Source organism: Miscanthus floridulus, unplaced genomic scaffold, assembly GCF_019320115.1.
Source record: "Miscanthus floridulus cultivar M001 unplaced genomic scaffold, ASM1932011v1 os_1247_1_2, whole genome shotgun sequence".
Classification (NCBI taxonomy): Eukaryota; Viridiplantae; Streptophyta; class Magnoliopsida; order Poales; family Poaceae; genus Miscanthus; species Miscanthus floridulus.
Window position 1 is genome coordinate 23822 of NW_027097610.1, and position 16179 is coordinate 40000.

Sequence of the window (16179 nt, forward strand, 5' to 3'; positions counted from 1 at the left end):
CAACAAGTGTGCGGGTTGTACGGATGATGACACCATCAAGTGTTCCGTAGAGCAATTTACCTATAACGAAACACCGTGTTGGACATCGACTTTCGGAATAATAATTGCTCATAAGTTTGACAATTTCAGGCCCCTACCAATAATTCCTCTGGAAGATAGAAGGTTCAGCACGGAGGTTACGGTGACAGCACGTGGTTTCCAAGGAAGAATGTTTGAGATTTGGGAGACTGTGACAGCATCGTGCCTGATATAATCCAATACTTATTCGTGAGCATGTTTTATTCGTCACTTTGTACAATTAATTGCGGAATACATTAATTTATTATTACAGATACCTTCAACAATCAACGCATGCAACGAATCAAACAGGACAGATGTACGTTTATTACAAACAAAACAAAACAAAAACACCCAAATCAAATGAATCTTCCCTCTGCCTGGAGGCCTGGAACGAGCATGCATGCCAACGCACACACAATTTCGTGCGCACGCACGCATGCAACGATGCAAATCAGTTGAAGACGTCGCACTGCTTGCGGATGTTGCCCCGCCTGCCGGACTTGACTCCGACGCGGCCGAGCCTGACGATGGCGTCGGCGAAGGCCTTGTAGAAGGCGTCGGTGCTGTTGGCCAGCGAGTCCACCATGGCGCGCGTCCGGTTGTCGGTGTAGAGCAGCTCGTCGGAGCCCAGCAGCCCGCCGCCGTCCTGGAGGTTCCGGTAGTACTGGTTGTCGAACTGCGCCGGCGAGGTCTGGTCCATGAGCACCAGGTTGTCGGCGCCGCCGTTGGGGCACTTGCTCTCCAGGAACCGCGCGTACTTGGGGTTCAGCGTCGGGTCCGTCGGCTGCCCCGGCTGGAAGCTGTACAGCCGGTTCGCGAACTTGCTGCAGTGCGCCAGTCCCACGCTGTGCGCCGCTGCTCGATCGATCACATTGGCACATAGTTCACGCATACGCGGTGAAATGAACTGACAAACAAAGCAGAGAACTAACGCATGTGTATCTGTCTGACGGACACGGACCTGAGAGCGCGACGAGGTCGGACATGTTGAGCCCGTGTGCCTTGAAGACCGCCAGCAGCTGGTCCATGGTCTGGTTGGGCTCGGGCAGCTGGCCTGGCACGCTGCTGGCTGTGGAGTTCAGGCCGTCCAGCCTGCCCAGCTCCACTTGGAAGAAAGGCCCGCCACTCTGCATGCACGATAGGTTATACTAGTAACACGATGTATCGGGCCTGGAATTAACATGCGGCATATGTACCATGGAGATGGCGTCCCGAGTGGCGAGGGCGAGCACGTCGGCGCAGGAGACCGTGTCCGGGCATGCGGCCTCGACGGCGGCCTTGGCGCTCCGCACGGTGTCGAAGCCTTCGGACGCGAGGGACTTGTTGTCGGAGGCGTCCTTCTCCGCCTGGTTGCCTGGCGTGGATTCGATCAGCACCGAGCCGTCGCAGCCCTCGACGAAGCAGTCGTGGAAGAAGAGGCGGACGGTGGAACCGACGGTCCGGATGGTGGCCTGCAGCCTCTGCTGCACCGCGCCGCGCACGATGGTCTCCACGTTGGGGCAGGTGCTCGCGTAGTAGTTCAGCTTCAGGTCGGCCGCGCCGGGCTGTGCGAAGGACGCGACGGCGACGGCGACCGCCAGGACGACCAGCGACGACGCCTTGCTGCTTGTCGACGGCCTAGCCATCTTTTGGTTGCCTTTATTTGCTCGTGTTCTAGCTATATCTGTATCCACTATGAGGTGGTGCAAAACTGGTGGATATATATCGGGGTGTCCGTGTGACCGTGTACACCCAAGGATCGATCGATGTGACGTGAATTTTGGGAATTGATGAAGTGTCGATAGTGAAATAGACTCTAACTAAGGCGGTGTTGGTTGCCCCTCCTAAATTTTAATCGTTGTCTCATTAAATATTTGGACATATACATAGAGTATTAAATATAGACTAATTATAAAATTAATTGCATAATTTACGACTAATTTGTGAGACGAATCTTTTAAATCTAATTAGTCCATGATTTGACAATGTGACGCTACAGTAACCATGTGCTGCTGATAGATTAATTATGCTTAAAAAAATTCATCTCGTAGAGTACTGGTGAATTATGTAATTTGTTTTTTTATTAGTATCCGAACACCCCATACAATATCCTCCCAACACACCTCCTAAATTTTAGTCACTGGATTCAAACACCACCTAACACTGGCGCGAAGCCGAGAAGGGTTGACATTTGTGACACGGCAGAGAGCTATGTCATGATCCGTCGTCGATATCCTATTGTCTGCTAGCTCGTGTGCTTTGCATTGTGCTCTCTTAAGGACTGATTCTTGGTGTGTTCAAAATGGATGCTTGCGGAACATGTTATTGAATGAGACATGTATGGTTGGAAATATATGCCGTGTGTGGTGCTTGCTGCTTAGCTCATGCGAGGGATTTCGCGCGATAACTGATTAGTTTCTTAACTTTTTCCTTTCTCCTTTGTGGAAAGGAACTGATTAGTTACTTTACCAGTAAGGAACGAAGTGTCAGTCTCTGGCTAAGTTGCTTGAGAATGCCAATCGATGGCTCTCACTGTTTCAAGTGAAAAGGAGATTTGCATCTTATTCCGAACATGACACATGGGTGGTTTAGTATTGAAACCTGTTTCTGATTGATCTAGCATGATTAAAGAGGCCTTTTTTCCCTCTTAATTAGTCTCGACTCGCGACTACTTACTGTAGACTGGTTTTATCCTCACCGCTTGAACTTCATTAAGTTCTCTGTCGATTCCAAATCCAATATTTATTACCTTATATATTTCCCCTGGTTTTCGTGCAAGTCTAACGGTTTGTCCTTTTCAAACTATGCTAGCTAGCATGGTGTTGTTGTCTCATATCAACATTACTTGTTTAATCTAGGGTAATTCCATTGAATCAGATGATCATTAACGAGAAGCTTCCTTGCAAATTTCGTAAATTATTAATATGTGTACTCGTTAGAAGGATGCATGCGGATACACTCTGCAGACATATAACCTCCGTAGTCCGTACTTTATAAAATTTCAAAGCCATCTTGGGGGCTGAATCTTGCATCATCTTTTGTCCGGCCAAATAAATCACACATGATCATCCAAGCAAGGGTAGATTTTGGTAGAAGTATTTTTAGAGAGCTTGTAATCACGGCGTGCTGGATTATTTGGACAGTGAGAAATGGCCTCATCGTCAAGGATGAAATTGGATTGCTTTATACTAAATCCAAGCCAAGCACAGAAGGACCTTTAAGAATTTGGAAGGAGAATCTGCCTTAATGGTTTTTAGCTTTTTCTTTTTTTTAGCTTTGTAAGCTCCTTCTTTTGCACCACTTGTGCTCCTGTAATTCTTTTTTTACAATTATTAATAAAAGCAAAAAAAGAAAAGGGGAATTTTCCCCCGGTTTCATAAAAAAAAATTACACATGATTTCAAATTACTAGTACTTCGACCTCCGTTCTTTCTTATATGTCAGGTTTATCGCATTGGACGAATCGCAGACGGTTCCAAAGTGCCCTGATGGATAGCTAGGTCTGGCTGCTACTAATATCCTGACACTGCAACGGTCTGAGCTTGTGCTTCTAGGATGCCTAATTGGACGCTTCAACGTCTTTATGCCCTAAAGTTTGATGCACTACATTGTAACATTGACATTGTAAAAAAAAACTCAATTTATTATAACACATAGGATGATGTTTCAGCAACCCACATTTCGAAAGAAAATGTTTTATGCAAACTTCCATGAATTTTGTGTTGGGCTATCCCTCCACATGGAGGATGCAATTGAGCCCAGCAAAAATAGCCCACAAGCCCAGTGCTTGTGCAACGTTGATTTCGGTTGGAATCAACGGTTGAGATTGATCCTAGGAAGGATAAAAGACAAAAAACCCTAGCCTCCATTCTTAGCTGAGCAGAGAGATAGCTACAGCCTACAGCTGTGAGAAGGGAGAGAGCACAACACACACACCACAATGTGAGAAGAGAGAAAGAAGAAGGAGAAGAGAAATCTATCTAGATTTGGTGGCTCTGAACCGGTTATCTTCAAGCCGGTGATTGGAGGCTCAAACGTGGTTGGATTGGCACCAAACTTGGTGAGCTCATTCCTCACTTAGAGTACTTCGATCTGTTAAGTTGGTTTGAGGATTGGTTGAGTAGAGCACCAGATTTGAGAGGGATTTTGTCATTTTGGGTCACTGCAGTTTCAGAACAGAGCAGTTTTGGTAGATAATTTGTTTGGGTGGTCAAACATGTCCGACTGAGCTAAAATTTGGTCAGTGGTTAGGGGACTCATGGATCTACTTGCTTACCAAAATTCGTGCACAGTGGAGCTATAGTTTATGAGATATGAACTGACTACCGAGGAGGACAGAATCTGTGACTTCTCTGTTTGGCTGCGGTTATTCCTCTTTGTTAGAAGGTTGTGGTTGTAGTTGATGCCAAGTTTGTAACTTGATGAATGTGTTGTTGCTGGTGTAATTCTCTAGATGCTCTAGAGAAGACTCCTTGTACCCATTATTGATTATAGTGGAAGCTTGGAAGCTTGGAGCGGACCGGTTGGTCCCATAGTTTTTACTCCTCACCTTGAGTAGGTTTTCCACGTAAATCGTTGTGTCTATTGTGTATGTGATTGTTTATTTCCGCTGCTGATCTAAAGGTAGATGTTCTCCTCATGATTCATCACAAGATGAGGGATTAATTGTGCATTGTATTTGCCTTTTATCCCAATAGAGTGGTATCTGAGCTTTGGTTCAGATTGTGTTCAGCTTGTAATCACCTTGATTACTTGCTGATTTGCCTTGTGGTGAAGATGGAAACAAATACCAGCAGAATGATCTCATTGAATGGTACAAATTATCAAGCTTGGAAAGGTAAGATGGAGGATTTACTCTATATGAAAGAGTATTGGAAGCCAGTGTTTACTGAAGCAAAGCTAGATGACAAATCTTATGATGAATGGCGGGTTCTTCATCGTCAAGCTTGTGGGTTCATTCGATAATGGGTTGATGACAATGTTTTAAACCATATCAGTGAGGAGACACATGCACATACATTATGGCAGAAGTCAAACAGTTGATGAATTTGAGGTACTGAGAGGGTGCTCCTGTGGCTGATCATGTGAATGCATTCCAGGGCATTATTAATTAGCTTTATTCCATGGGAATCTCATTTGAAGATGAGGTTAGAGCCTTGCTGCTACTTGGCTCATTGCCAGACACTTGGAAGACTTTGAAAGTCACTTTGTGCAATTTAGCTCCTAATGGTATTGTCACTTGGAACCTTGTCAAGACCAAAGTGATAAATGAGGAAACCAAAAGGTTAGCTAAAAGGGATAGTTCCTCCTCTAAATCAAAGGTGTTGGTCATAGAGTCATGAGGGAGAAGCAAGAGCTGAGGTCCGAAGAAAGGTACAGCTGAAAGTAGAAGCAAATCAAGAGGTAGAAATGTTGAGGTTGAATGCTGGCACTGCCATGATAAGGGACACAAGAAGTGGCAATGCCGTAAGTGGAAAAAGGAAAAGGGTAAAAAGAAGCAGCAGCAAGAACAGAAATAAGACAGTGATAGTGACAGTGATATTAGTCGTATTACTTTAGCAGTTGAGGGGATTATGATTGTCACTGCAGATGAAAGTGAAGGTAATAATGGTTTTTCTAGTTCCACTATTGAGAGTATCACTGTTGTTTCTGATGATGCAGCCATCAACCATGCGAATGGTGATGAGATGATTTGGATACCGGACAGCGGTGCTACCATACATGCTACATCTCATATAGAGTACTTTATAAACTACACAGCATGTGATTTTGGTGTTGTGAAGATGGGCAACAATGATAAGGCAGCAATCATTGGAAAGGGATATGTGCATTTGGAGACTGCAAATGGTACCAAATTGGTCCTCAAGTCTGTGAGGCATGTTGAGGCTCTTTGGCTCAACATAATTTTAGTTGGTTTGCTTGATAAAGATGGGTACTCGAGCAATTTTGGAGATGAAAAGTACAAGCTCACCAAGGGCAACTTGGTAGTTGTAAAAGGTAACCAAGTTTTAGTTTCGTATCATGTTATTGCTAACGTCTCTAGTGTTTCTGTCAATGCATTAGAGAAAGAAGATCCTTGTGTTCTATGGCACAAGAGACTTGGGCACATGAGTGAGAAGGGGATGACAGTGCTAGTGAAGAAAAATCTCTTGAAAGGGATGAAAAGTGTGCATTTGAAAAAGTGTATAGATTGCCTAGCTAGGAAGTAGTACAGGTATGCTTTCAAGGGTCTACCTCCTAACAAGAAGCCAAAGTTACTAGACTTGGTACATTCTGATGTTTGCAAAATATCAGTAAGATCAATTGGTGATGCTAAGTACTTTGTCACTTTCATTGATGACTTCTCTAGGAAAGTTTGGGCTTTTTCCTTAAAGTCTAAAGATCAAGTGTTGAGTGTGTTTAAGCAATTCCAAGCCTCAGTTGAGAGAGAAACTGAGAAGAAGATCAAGTGCATTTGCACTGACAATGGAGGAGACTACATTGGGCCATTTGATACATATTGCAAAGAGCAAGGGATTAGGCACCAATTCACACCTCCAAAGACACCACAGTTGAATGGTATTGTTGAGAGGATGAACAGGACAATTGTGGAGAGAGTGAGAGGCTTGTTGTCACATGTAAAGCTACATAGAAACTTCTAGGGTGAGGCTTTGATGACTGTAGTTTATCTTAGGGAAAATTATCCATAGGACACCCAAAATGACCTCTCTTTGTTGGCGAACACTGAAAGTAATCAGATTTGCTGAAAGACACTCTGTTTTTTGCAAAATATGCTGGCGGACACTACGCCTACACCTATTAAAATATTCATTTCTGACTTTGGAGGAGAGAGAAGAGTGACGAAATGTCATTTTTACTCCTACCTTCTTCTTCCCTCTCCCTTTTCTTCTCTCCCCTGCTCAATGAAGCCCCTCCCTTTTCTTCTTTCTAAATTCAGAGTGGCAGCCACCGACAAATAAACAATGCGAGCTCCTCTCCTAAATACAAGTACAACTAGCAGTAGTAGTAGTCTACGTGGTGCTGCTACACAGGATGGGATGGGATCTCCATAATTAACACAATGCTTCGCATTGATTCGATTTGATTTGGTTTGGTTTGGGGGTTTTCCTCTTTGGTCGTGTGACGACGCCGATGTGCTTCGTGGCGGCGCGCATGATGCCCTCCACCAGTTGCGTCATGCATGCCTCGCCGACGGTGCCAGGGCCACACCCGGCGCGGAGGCCCACACTAGACATGTACTTGCGCACCTCAGCATGGATCATCTCCTACATCACGACCACCTGCTCGCCGCTGAACGAGTACGACGATGACTGAGACAAAGCCGCCACCACCACCTGCAATAAAGGAAGGGCGGCGGGTGGAAGAGACTACAGCGATGGGGAGCGCAATGGGGGAGAGAGCTCCTAGAAGTGGCTCCGTGCGCTGTCGTGGTGGAACCCCAATGACGCCTGGTGGTCCAGCCCTAGTAGCGAGAGGGAGAGCAAGGTGAGCGGGTCCTCGTAGTCTGCTACTGAGGCTGGTAGGGGAGACGGAGGAGGGCGCAAAAAGAAGAAAAGGGAGCTCCGGCTACGCGTGTTAATGGTAGATAGACTCAGCGAGCACAAAGAGTGGATCGAGGCTGGACCGAGGAGGAGCGGACAAGGGTGGGTAGGCGCGGGCTAGTCCTCGGATTGCTCGATCACCACCCGGTGCTGCGACTACATAGCATTGTACTTCATGGTGCCTTTGGATGGAGCACGAGGAGTCCACCACCGTGTGGGGCTCATGCTCTCTCAGTGAGCAGGGGAGAGAAGAAAAGGGAGAGGGAAGAAGAAGAAGAAGAAGAAGGTAGGGGCAAAAATGATATTTCGCCGCTCTTCTCTCTTAGAAATGAATATTTTAATAGACGCAGTGTCCGCCAGCATATTTTGCAAAAAAAACAAAGTGTCTTTTAGCAAATCTGATTATTTTCAGTGCTCACCAGCAAACAGAGGTCATTTTGGGTGTCCTATGGACAATTTTCCCTTTATCTTATTAATCTCTCACCATGTTATCCTTTGTAGGGAGACATTCCTAACAAGATTTGGTATAACAAGGAAGTCTCCTATGATCACCTGAAAGTGTTTGGGTGCAAGGCCTTTGTTCATATTCCTCAAGATGAAAGGCTAAAGCTTGATGCCAAGACTCGGCAGTGTATCTTCCTTGGCTATGGATTAGATGAGTTCGGGTATAAGCTCTTTGATCCCATTGCAAAGAAGGTTCTAAGAAGCTATGATGTTGTATTTGTTGAAGATCAAACAATTAAGTATATTGTGAAGACAAAGGTGCAGGTTCCTCAGCAAGAGCTGGTTGATTTAGACCCAATTCCTATAGCTCCAGCTCAACAACAAGTTGAAGGTGATGTTGCAGATGATGCACATGATGATGTGCATGGTACAGGTGATGAGAATGCTCCCTAATAGCATGAGTTTGATGTTGAAATTGATGATCCAAATTAGCAGCCACCAGTACTAGAAGATTCACCAACAATTCCACTTAGAAGATCCAGTAGAGATCGAGTTCCTTCCACTAGGTATCCCTCATATCAGTATGTGGTGTTACTATCTGATGGTTTAGAACCGGAGTGTTTTGTAGATGCAATGGAAGATCAATACAAGGAGTGGATGAAAGCTATGCAAGAAGAGATGGATTCCTTATATAAGAATCATACGTATGAGTTGGTGAAGTTGCCCAAGGGCAAGAAAGTTTTGAAAAACAAGCAGGTCTACATAATCAAGCAAGAAGAGCACACGCCACATCCAAGGTTCAAGGCCAGGCTTGTTATGAAAGGATTTGGCTAGAGAAAAGGTGTTGACTTTGATGAGATCTTTTCTCTGGTGGTGAAGATGACATCGATTAGAGTGATCCTTGGCTTGGCAACTAGTCTCAACTTGGAGGTTGAACAAATGGATGTGAAGACAGCCTTTCTCCATGGTGATTTGGAGGAAAAGAGATCTACATGGAGCAACCTGAGGGGTTTCTTGTGAAAGGCAAAGAAGACCATCTGTGCAGGTTGAAAAAGAGTCTCTATGGCCTAAAACAAGCACCAAGACAATGGTATTTGAAGTTTGATTCAGTTATGGGGGAGCAAGGCTACAAAAGGAGTAGCTTAGACCATTATGTGTGTCGACGTTGAAAATTCGACGCCAGGAACACAATGATCAACGCCGGTGAGAGGCCCACACAGAGCAGATCCCGAGCTTTCTCTCCGGGTTTAAGGAGGGCACCATTGGACCCGACGGTCATGACCTCGAGGGCGTGCCAGTTAATTTGACCTACAATTGACAAGGGAGCAAGATTGATCAATAATTTAAGGTGGAACATACCGGTCGTTTATCCAGACAGTTCCAAATGTACAACCAAGTGGCCTGTAAGACAAGGCTATTGACTAGAGAGTCGATATCTAGCATGTTCATGATGTATGATAACTAAAACAAGCATATCAGCAATCATCGGTTACTCAATTACATAGATCTAAACTGCTGATTATCATGAAATCATGCAAAAGATATAAAAAGATAGACATGAAAGCATATAATTTGATTGAGAAACATGCTAGATTTTAACTAGGATAAAAACAAGTAAAAAGCATGTAAACAACTAATACATATTCTAAAAAAGGCAGCCTATCGGCTAAATAGCCGATTCTTGTGAAAGAAGGGTCATAGCGTGTAACCACTCAACCGTTAGACGTGTACAAACCCATACACCTATTTGGGGGTCAGACCTAACCGATGTAGCCGTAATAAGGATAACAAATTAAACCTTCAAAGCATATAGATCTATAAATGCCTAACGAGATCGCAGGAACACGCCATGATCGTGAAAGCTCAAGCGATTGACTAAATAACTGATGCAGACATAGCATGCAGCCAAAGACTATGCTTGGCCATAATCGAGACTTATTACTTGATGATTTTCGATCTATGATGCTAACAGTGGGGATCAGACCTAACCGATGCAGCCATAAAAGCACTTCTAGACTGGATCTCATCAACTAGCAAGCCTTACCTAGGGCTAAACATGCCTTGACCACAGACTATCTTCGATCAAGATCGGAATAGAATGGCTAAGCTAATAAACACCATCGTTAGAGCAAGATGTAAACAATGTAAAGCGACAAGATGACGATTCAAAAAGGATACAAAGCCGATCTAATTCAATCTTAACTGGACAGGAGATTCGTATCAAAAATCATACGAGATCAGACTTAACCGAGGGCAGCCATGTAGATTTTGATAAGAATTGAGGATAACTATTAGCAATTGCAAGAGATCAGACTTAACTGAGGGTAGCCTTACAATTAAATGATGATAACTAACTTATACAAAGCTTGCAAGAGGTTAGACCTAACCGATGCAGCCTTACAAACAAGGTATAAGTCATGACGAATACTCATAGACAAACAGAAGGCTGGACCTAACCAATGCAGCCCTGCTCATCGAAGAACTCATCAAAATCTACTATACTCCTACTTCTAAGGGGTGGCGTAAGCCGAAAAGTAAAGGTACTGGTTTGTGTTGATCGTTGAAGATGTTCATTACAATAGCCAGTGTTCAATATTTATACCCAAGCCCTGACTACGAGTCCTGGTCGAACAAGACCAATTATGAAAACTTTGAAAAAGTGAACAAAACTCCCTAATCTAAGATAACTTGGACTCCAATCTTTCTCTTCTATGGAGCCTGACATGTCCTCTCGCTCCATGCCTTGCTGATCCTGTTGATAGGGCCCACTCCATTGGAATGATGATGTTATCTTCATTCGATGGCAACTTGGTTAGCCAATCCTTGCTGAATATCTTGGCTTTCTTTTGATGAATTTAGACTTTGGGGCCCTTGTTTCCTTGAACCAACTCTTGGTGTCAACAATGTGTACATTAAAAAGTTCTCAGGTGATGATTTTATCATCTTGTTGCTCTATGTTGATGATATGTTGATTGTTGGCAAGAATGTCTCTAGAATTGCAGAGCTAAAGAAAAATTTAAGCAAGTCCTTTGCTATGAAGGACTTGGGGCCAGCAAAGCAAATTCTCAAGATGAGAATTGAGAGAGACAAAAGTTCCAACAAGTTGTACTTGTCTCAAGAGAAGTATATTGAGAAAGTACTTTGCAAGTTCAGGATGGACAATGCAAAAGCTGTGAGTTGTCCTCTTGTAGCTTATTTCAAGTTAAGCACCAAGCAATGCCCTACTAGTGATGAAAAGAAGAAGGAAATATGAAATGTTCCTTATGCCTCAGCAGTTGGAAGTCTCATATATGCTATGGTGTGTACAAGGCCTGACATTGCTCACGTGGTTAGTACTGTAAGCATATTTATATCCAATCCAGGAAGACCACATTGGGAAGTCATGAAGTGGATTTTGAGGTACCTTCGGGGCAGCACTAATCTGAAACTTTGTTTTGGGAAAAGTGATCCTGTGTTGGTGCATACATAGATGCAGATTAGGCCGGGGATGTTGATAGTAGAAAATTTACTTCAGGGTTTTTGATCACCTATGCAAGGGGAGATGTATCATGGCAAAGCAAGTTGCAAAAATATGTTGCATTGTCCACAACTAAAGCTGAATTCATTGCAGCGACAGAGGCAAGCAAAGAGCTATTATGGCTGAAAAAGTTTATTAGAGAACTTGGGTTTGATCAAGGTAAGTATGTGCTGTTTTGTGACAACCAAAGTGCTATTCACTTGAGTAAGCATACATGTTTCCACTCAAGGTCAAAACATATTGATGTTCGTTATCATTGGATTCGAGATGTGTTGAATTATAAGCAAATACAGCTTGAGAAAGTCCACACCGATGACAACAGGACATATATGATGTCTAAGGTGATGATAAGAGGAAAGCTCGAGGTTTGTTGCTGGCTCGTTGGCATGACTGTCGAAAGGTAGTGAGATCCTCCATGATGTCAAGAGGGGGAGTTTGTTGGACTATCCCTCCACATGGAGGATGCAATTGAGCCCAGCAAAAACATCCCACAAACCCAGTGCTTGTGCACCGTTGATTTTGGTTGGAATCAACGGTTGAGATTAATCCTAGGAAGGATAAAAGAGCGAAAACCCTAGCCTCCATTCTTAGCTGAGCAGGGAGATAGTTGCTGCTACTGTGAGAAGGAAGAGAGCAGAACACACACCACAACATGAGAAGAGAGGAAGAAGAAGGAGAAGGGAAATCTGTCTAGATTTGGTGGCTCTGAACCGGTCATCTTCAAGCCGGTGATTGAAGGCTCAAACGTGGTTGGATTGGTACCAAACTTGGTGAGCTCATTCCTCACTTAGAGTACTTTGATCTGTTAAGTTCATTTGAGGATTGGTTGAGTAGAGCACTAGATTTGAGAGGGATTTTGTTAGTTCGAGTCACTACAGTTTCAGAATAGAGCAGTTTTGGCTGATGATTTGTGTGGGTGATCAAACGATGTTCGATTGAGCTAAAATTTGGTCAGTGGTTAGAGGACTCATGGATCTACTTGTCTACCAAAATTCGTACACACTGGAGCTATAGTTTGTGAGATATGAACTGATTATCAAGGGGGGCAGAATCTATGACTTCTCTATTTGGTTGTTGTTATTCCTCTTTGTTAAAAGGTTGTGGTTGTGGTTGATGCCAAGTTTGTAACTTGATGAATGTGTTGTTGCTAGTGTAATCCTCTAGATGCTCTAGAGAAGACTCCTTGTATCCATTATTGATTATAGTGGAAACTTAAAAGTTTGGAGTGGACCGGTTGGTCCCGTGGTTTTTACTCCTCACCTTGAGGAGGTTTTCCACGTAAATCGTTGTGTCCATTGTGCATGTGATTGTTTATTTTTGCTACTGATCTGATGGTAGATGTTCTCCTCATGATTCATCACAAGATGAGGGATTAATTGTGCATTGTATTTGTCCTTTTATCCCAACATTTTGAACTTAAGACAATTTATAAGAGGAGAAACAAAATGACAACTTCAACTAGGGGTGAACTGATTCAGTTTAAATAACCTGAGAGATTAGATGAGATTAGTTACCCAAAGGGTATAGTCGGCATAGTAAAATGATCTATTTCCATTGTTTTTAAGAATGCGAGGGAGAACCCGTCAGCTCTCATAGGGCTGTTAATTTGAATCCAATTAGAGCCTCTTTTAAAACATCTGACCAATAACAGAGACATTCCAACTAAAATTTAATGACTGAACACTCTATTCTCAAGCTATGTCAGTTTTAACCTATAGTCTCAGGTTTGACGATCACATCCTAAAAATTGCAGCACTGTTAAGTATTACTAACCATAAACTGAGGATGTTCCTCATTTTACCTTTCACATCAAAACAAGAATTTGAATTTAATACCCGCTATTGACATCGATGGCACGCCACGCGTGAGCCATGAACGCTGTTGAAAAATGCATGAACGATCATCTGACTCAATCAAATCAAACACTCCTAGAAAAAATAAATCGAATCAAATCCAGCCGGTTGACAACTTGGCCTTTGCGAGCAAACTGCAAAATAACTCAACGCAACTTTATGAAATCATCAAAAGTTTTTCTAGGCTATTTGTTTAGGCAACTTGCCATGTGTCATCGTCTGTTCAACATCCCTAGCAAGCAGGTTTCAATTTTTGTAGGACTAGTTGTTGGCTTCTCTTTGAGAAACCGAGCAGAGTAAGCGGAGTAAAAATGCATGGAACCATGAAAACAAGGTTTCAATGGCATTTTATATTTTTTTTGTGGGAAAATGGCATTTTATATGTTAGTCAAAACCCAAACGTGGTAATCTGGCCCGGTCTAGCCAATAAGGCCCAATTACATGTTTGGCGAGCTAAGTATATTTCCATCTGTAATTGCCAGTGATACTCGCCAAGAACCATTTCCACTTTGCTTCATATGCAAAGTGTTTGACATGCACACATGGTTTTACTGATTCACATATGAAGAAGTACAAGTTTTACCTTCACTTCTCTTAAGGCAAAGATCTCACAAGCTTTCGCATTCTTCATTAACAAAATGGAGTACTTTAAAATTTAGTACATCTTATTACTCCCTGAAATATAGGCATTGAAACATTAAAAAAATTCCCAACGTAATACATTCTAGGTGAATTAACTCCTGCAAAGCACCAATTACATATGTACCTTTTATTAGTATATATATGATATATCACCAGGCTCAAAATATTAGTAACCTCGAGATCTCTCTATAGTTAAGAGATGGTTACATATGTCATTTGTTTTACCTTATTTTTAGAATAGAGGGAATAATATGAATTTGAGGCTCCAATTAAGTTTCTACTTAACTCCCACGAGGCATGTTAGAAAAAAATCCTAAAAATGCTCACAAGCGGTGTCCAAATCAATATCATCATTATCCATTCTCATCATCCCCAATCTTATCCATACCCATTAGATAATAATCATTAATCAATCTTATCCATACTTGTTGCTTTGAGTTGAACTATTAGTTTCTATTACTATTTTAAAGATGGACCCCTAGAATGAAAGCATCGTGTTTATACCCTAAATTTTTTGTGACTTTTAACTGTAACTTGCTAAAAGTGACTCATTATAATACTATGCCACTTTGTGCAAATTAACAAGACTAGATCTATATGTGAGACCCATGTTAACGCCAGACCCTAAAATTAAAAACCTTGTATTCACACCTATAAATTTGAGCAAAATTGATTAATGTTTTTAGATGATTTGATATGATAGCAGGCTACTTTTTTGTACACCGGTGCGGCTAGATTTAAATGTGAGCCCCGTATTAAAGGTTGGACCCTAAAATTAAAAACTCCATGTTCACACTTTAAAATTGTCACAGAATTGATTGAAAAGGATATGACTCATTATAACAAGCAGCTACCACTATGCTAGATTTGCACATCACTGCCGGATTTGTGAGAACTGGTAGTGATGTACCTTCAATGCTGGTTATGAGCTTGAAAATAAAAAAAATAATTGGGGTTGGGCTAAAACCGGCAGTGAAGGACCAAATCATTGCCGGTTTGTGGCTTGAACCGGCAGTGTTTTAGTGGCCACTCATCACTGCTGGTTTAAGCCAAGAGCCGATAGTGATTGGGCTCTATCACTATCGGTTCTAGCCAAGAATCGATGATGATAAGCCTACAACACAAAAAGGCTACAGCCGTCCTCTCCATCCTCCTCTCTTCCATCCTGAGAACAGAGGTGCGCGTTTGGACCCTTCTCTCTATTGTTGCGGCTGCTCTTCACCATAAAGCTAGTGCTTGGATTTTGAAGAGTGGCTTGATCTTTTTGCTTTAAGGTTAGCAACAAACATCCACTTCTTTGATTTTGTTGCTTAATTAGCTTCGTTTTGATGGCTACATTGCTTGATTCTCATTCTAGTTCTTTCTCCATTCTAGAGAGCACTTTTTCAATTGGACATTTTTGCAAGGCTCAAATTGTGGTGAATTCATCATCCAAAAGGTTGGTGTCTACGAACACATTTAAATTCCTAGCTAATTATTCCATGGTGGTTAAGATCATCATTGTTAGTATATAATGCTATAATTAGTTCTTAGAAGTAGAGTAGAATAGTTATTCTTCAATATTGTGCAACAATTGTTTTTACTATGATTTTCAATTTACAGGGCTGAGGCTACCAATTTCAATTTTCTAATAATTAGTGTACAATAATGTTTTCCAAAAATGGTACTTTTGAGCTACAATTGTTGTTCATGAAGCTTGATTTCTTATTAATTCTTTATAATTACTGTCTCAGTATTTTTTTGTGCAGAGATAGATCGAGAGTGGATGCATCTGTTCCGAACGGACAAGCGGTACATGCATGGCGTCAGCCAGTTTATCACCGATGCCAAAGCCCATGCTGGGAAAGCGAATCATGTCTTCTGCCCATGCAAAGATTGTAAGAATCATAGAAACTTTCATCAAATTGAGTCTATACAATCGCACTTGATTACCAGGGGTTCATGCCAAACTATACGATATGGACTATACATGACGAGGTTGGTGTGAATGTTCTGTAGGAAAATGATGATGATGTGGACATGCCTAACATAGCCATTCATGATGCTGACGAGGAACCCGGTGTCAACACAGAACCTATGGCCACAGTTAATAATGTGTTTTGGAACACGCTAGCTGATGACACCGAGGATAATGATGGCATTTC

The 16179-nt window shown here is 42.4% G+C and overlaps 1 protein-coding gene across 1 annotated transcript; it reads right to left on the reverse strand.

Moving 5' to 3' along the window:
• Positions 1-252: 252 nt before the first annotated feature.
• LOC136533833 (peroxidase 50-like) lies at positions 253-1722 on the reverse strand. The gene is made up of 3 exons (XM_066526348.1): positions 1257-1722; positions 1022-1187; positions 253-915 (listed from the first exon to the last, which is right to left on the reverse strand). Exons 1-3 carry the CDS (start codon positions 1683-1685, stop codon positions 512-514), a joined length of 999 nt encoding a protein of 332 aa, XP_066382445.1. The 5' UTR covers positions 1686-1722; the 3' UTR covers positions 253-511.
• Between the last annotated feature and the right edge of the window lie 14457 nt (positions 1723-16179).

Bases quoted from the DNA above. Each gene is read 5' to 3' on its own strand.
- LOC136533833 (XM_066526348.1), bottom strand. From the start codon at position 1,685: ATGGCTAGGCCGTCGACAAGCAGCAAGGCGTCGTCGCTGGTCGTCCTG. The intron at 1,188-1,256 runs GTACATATGCCG...TCGTGCATGCAG, and splicing joins CTCGGGACGCCATCTCCATG to AGTGGCGGGCCTTTCTTCCA. The intron at 916-1,021 runs GTCCGTGTCCGT...TCGATCGAGCAG, and splicing joins CGACCTCGTCGCGCTCTCAG to CGGCGCACAGCGTGGGACTG.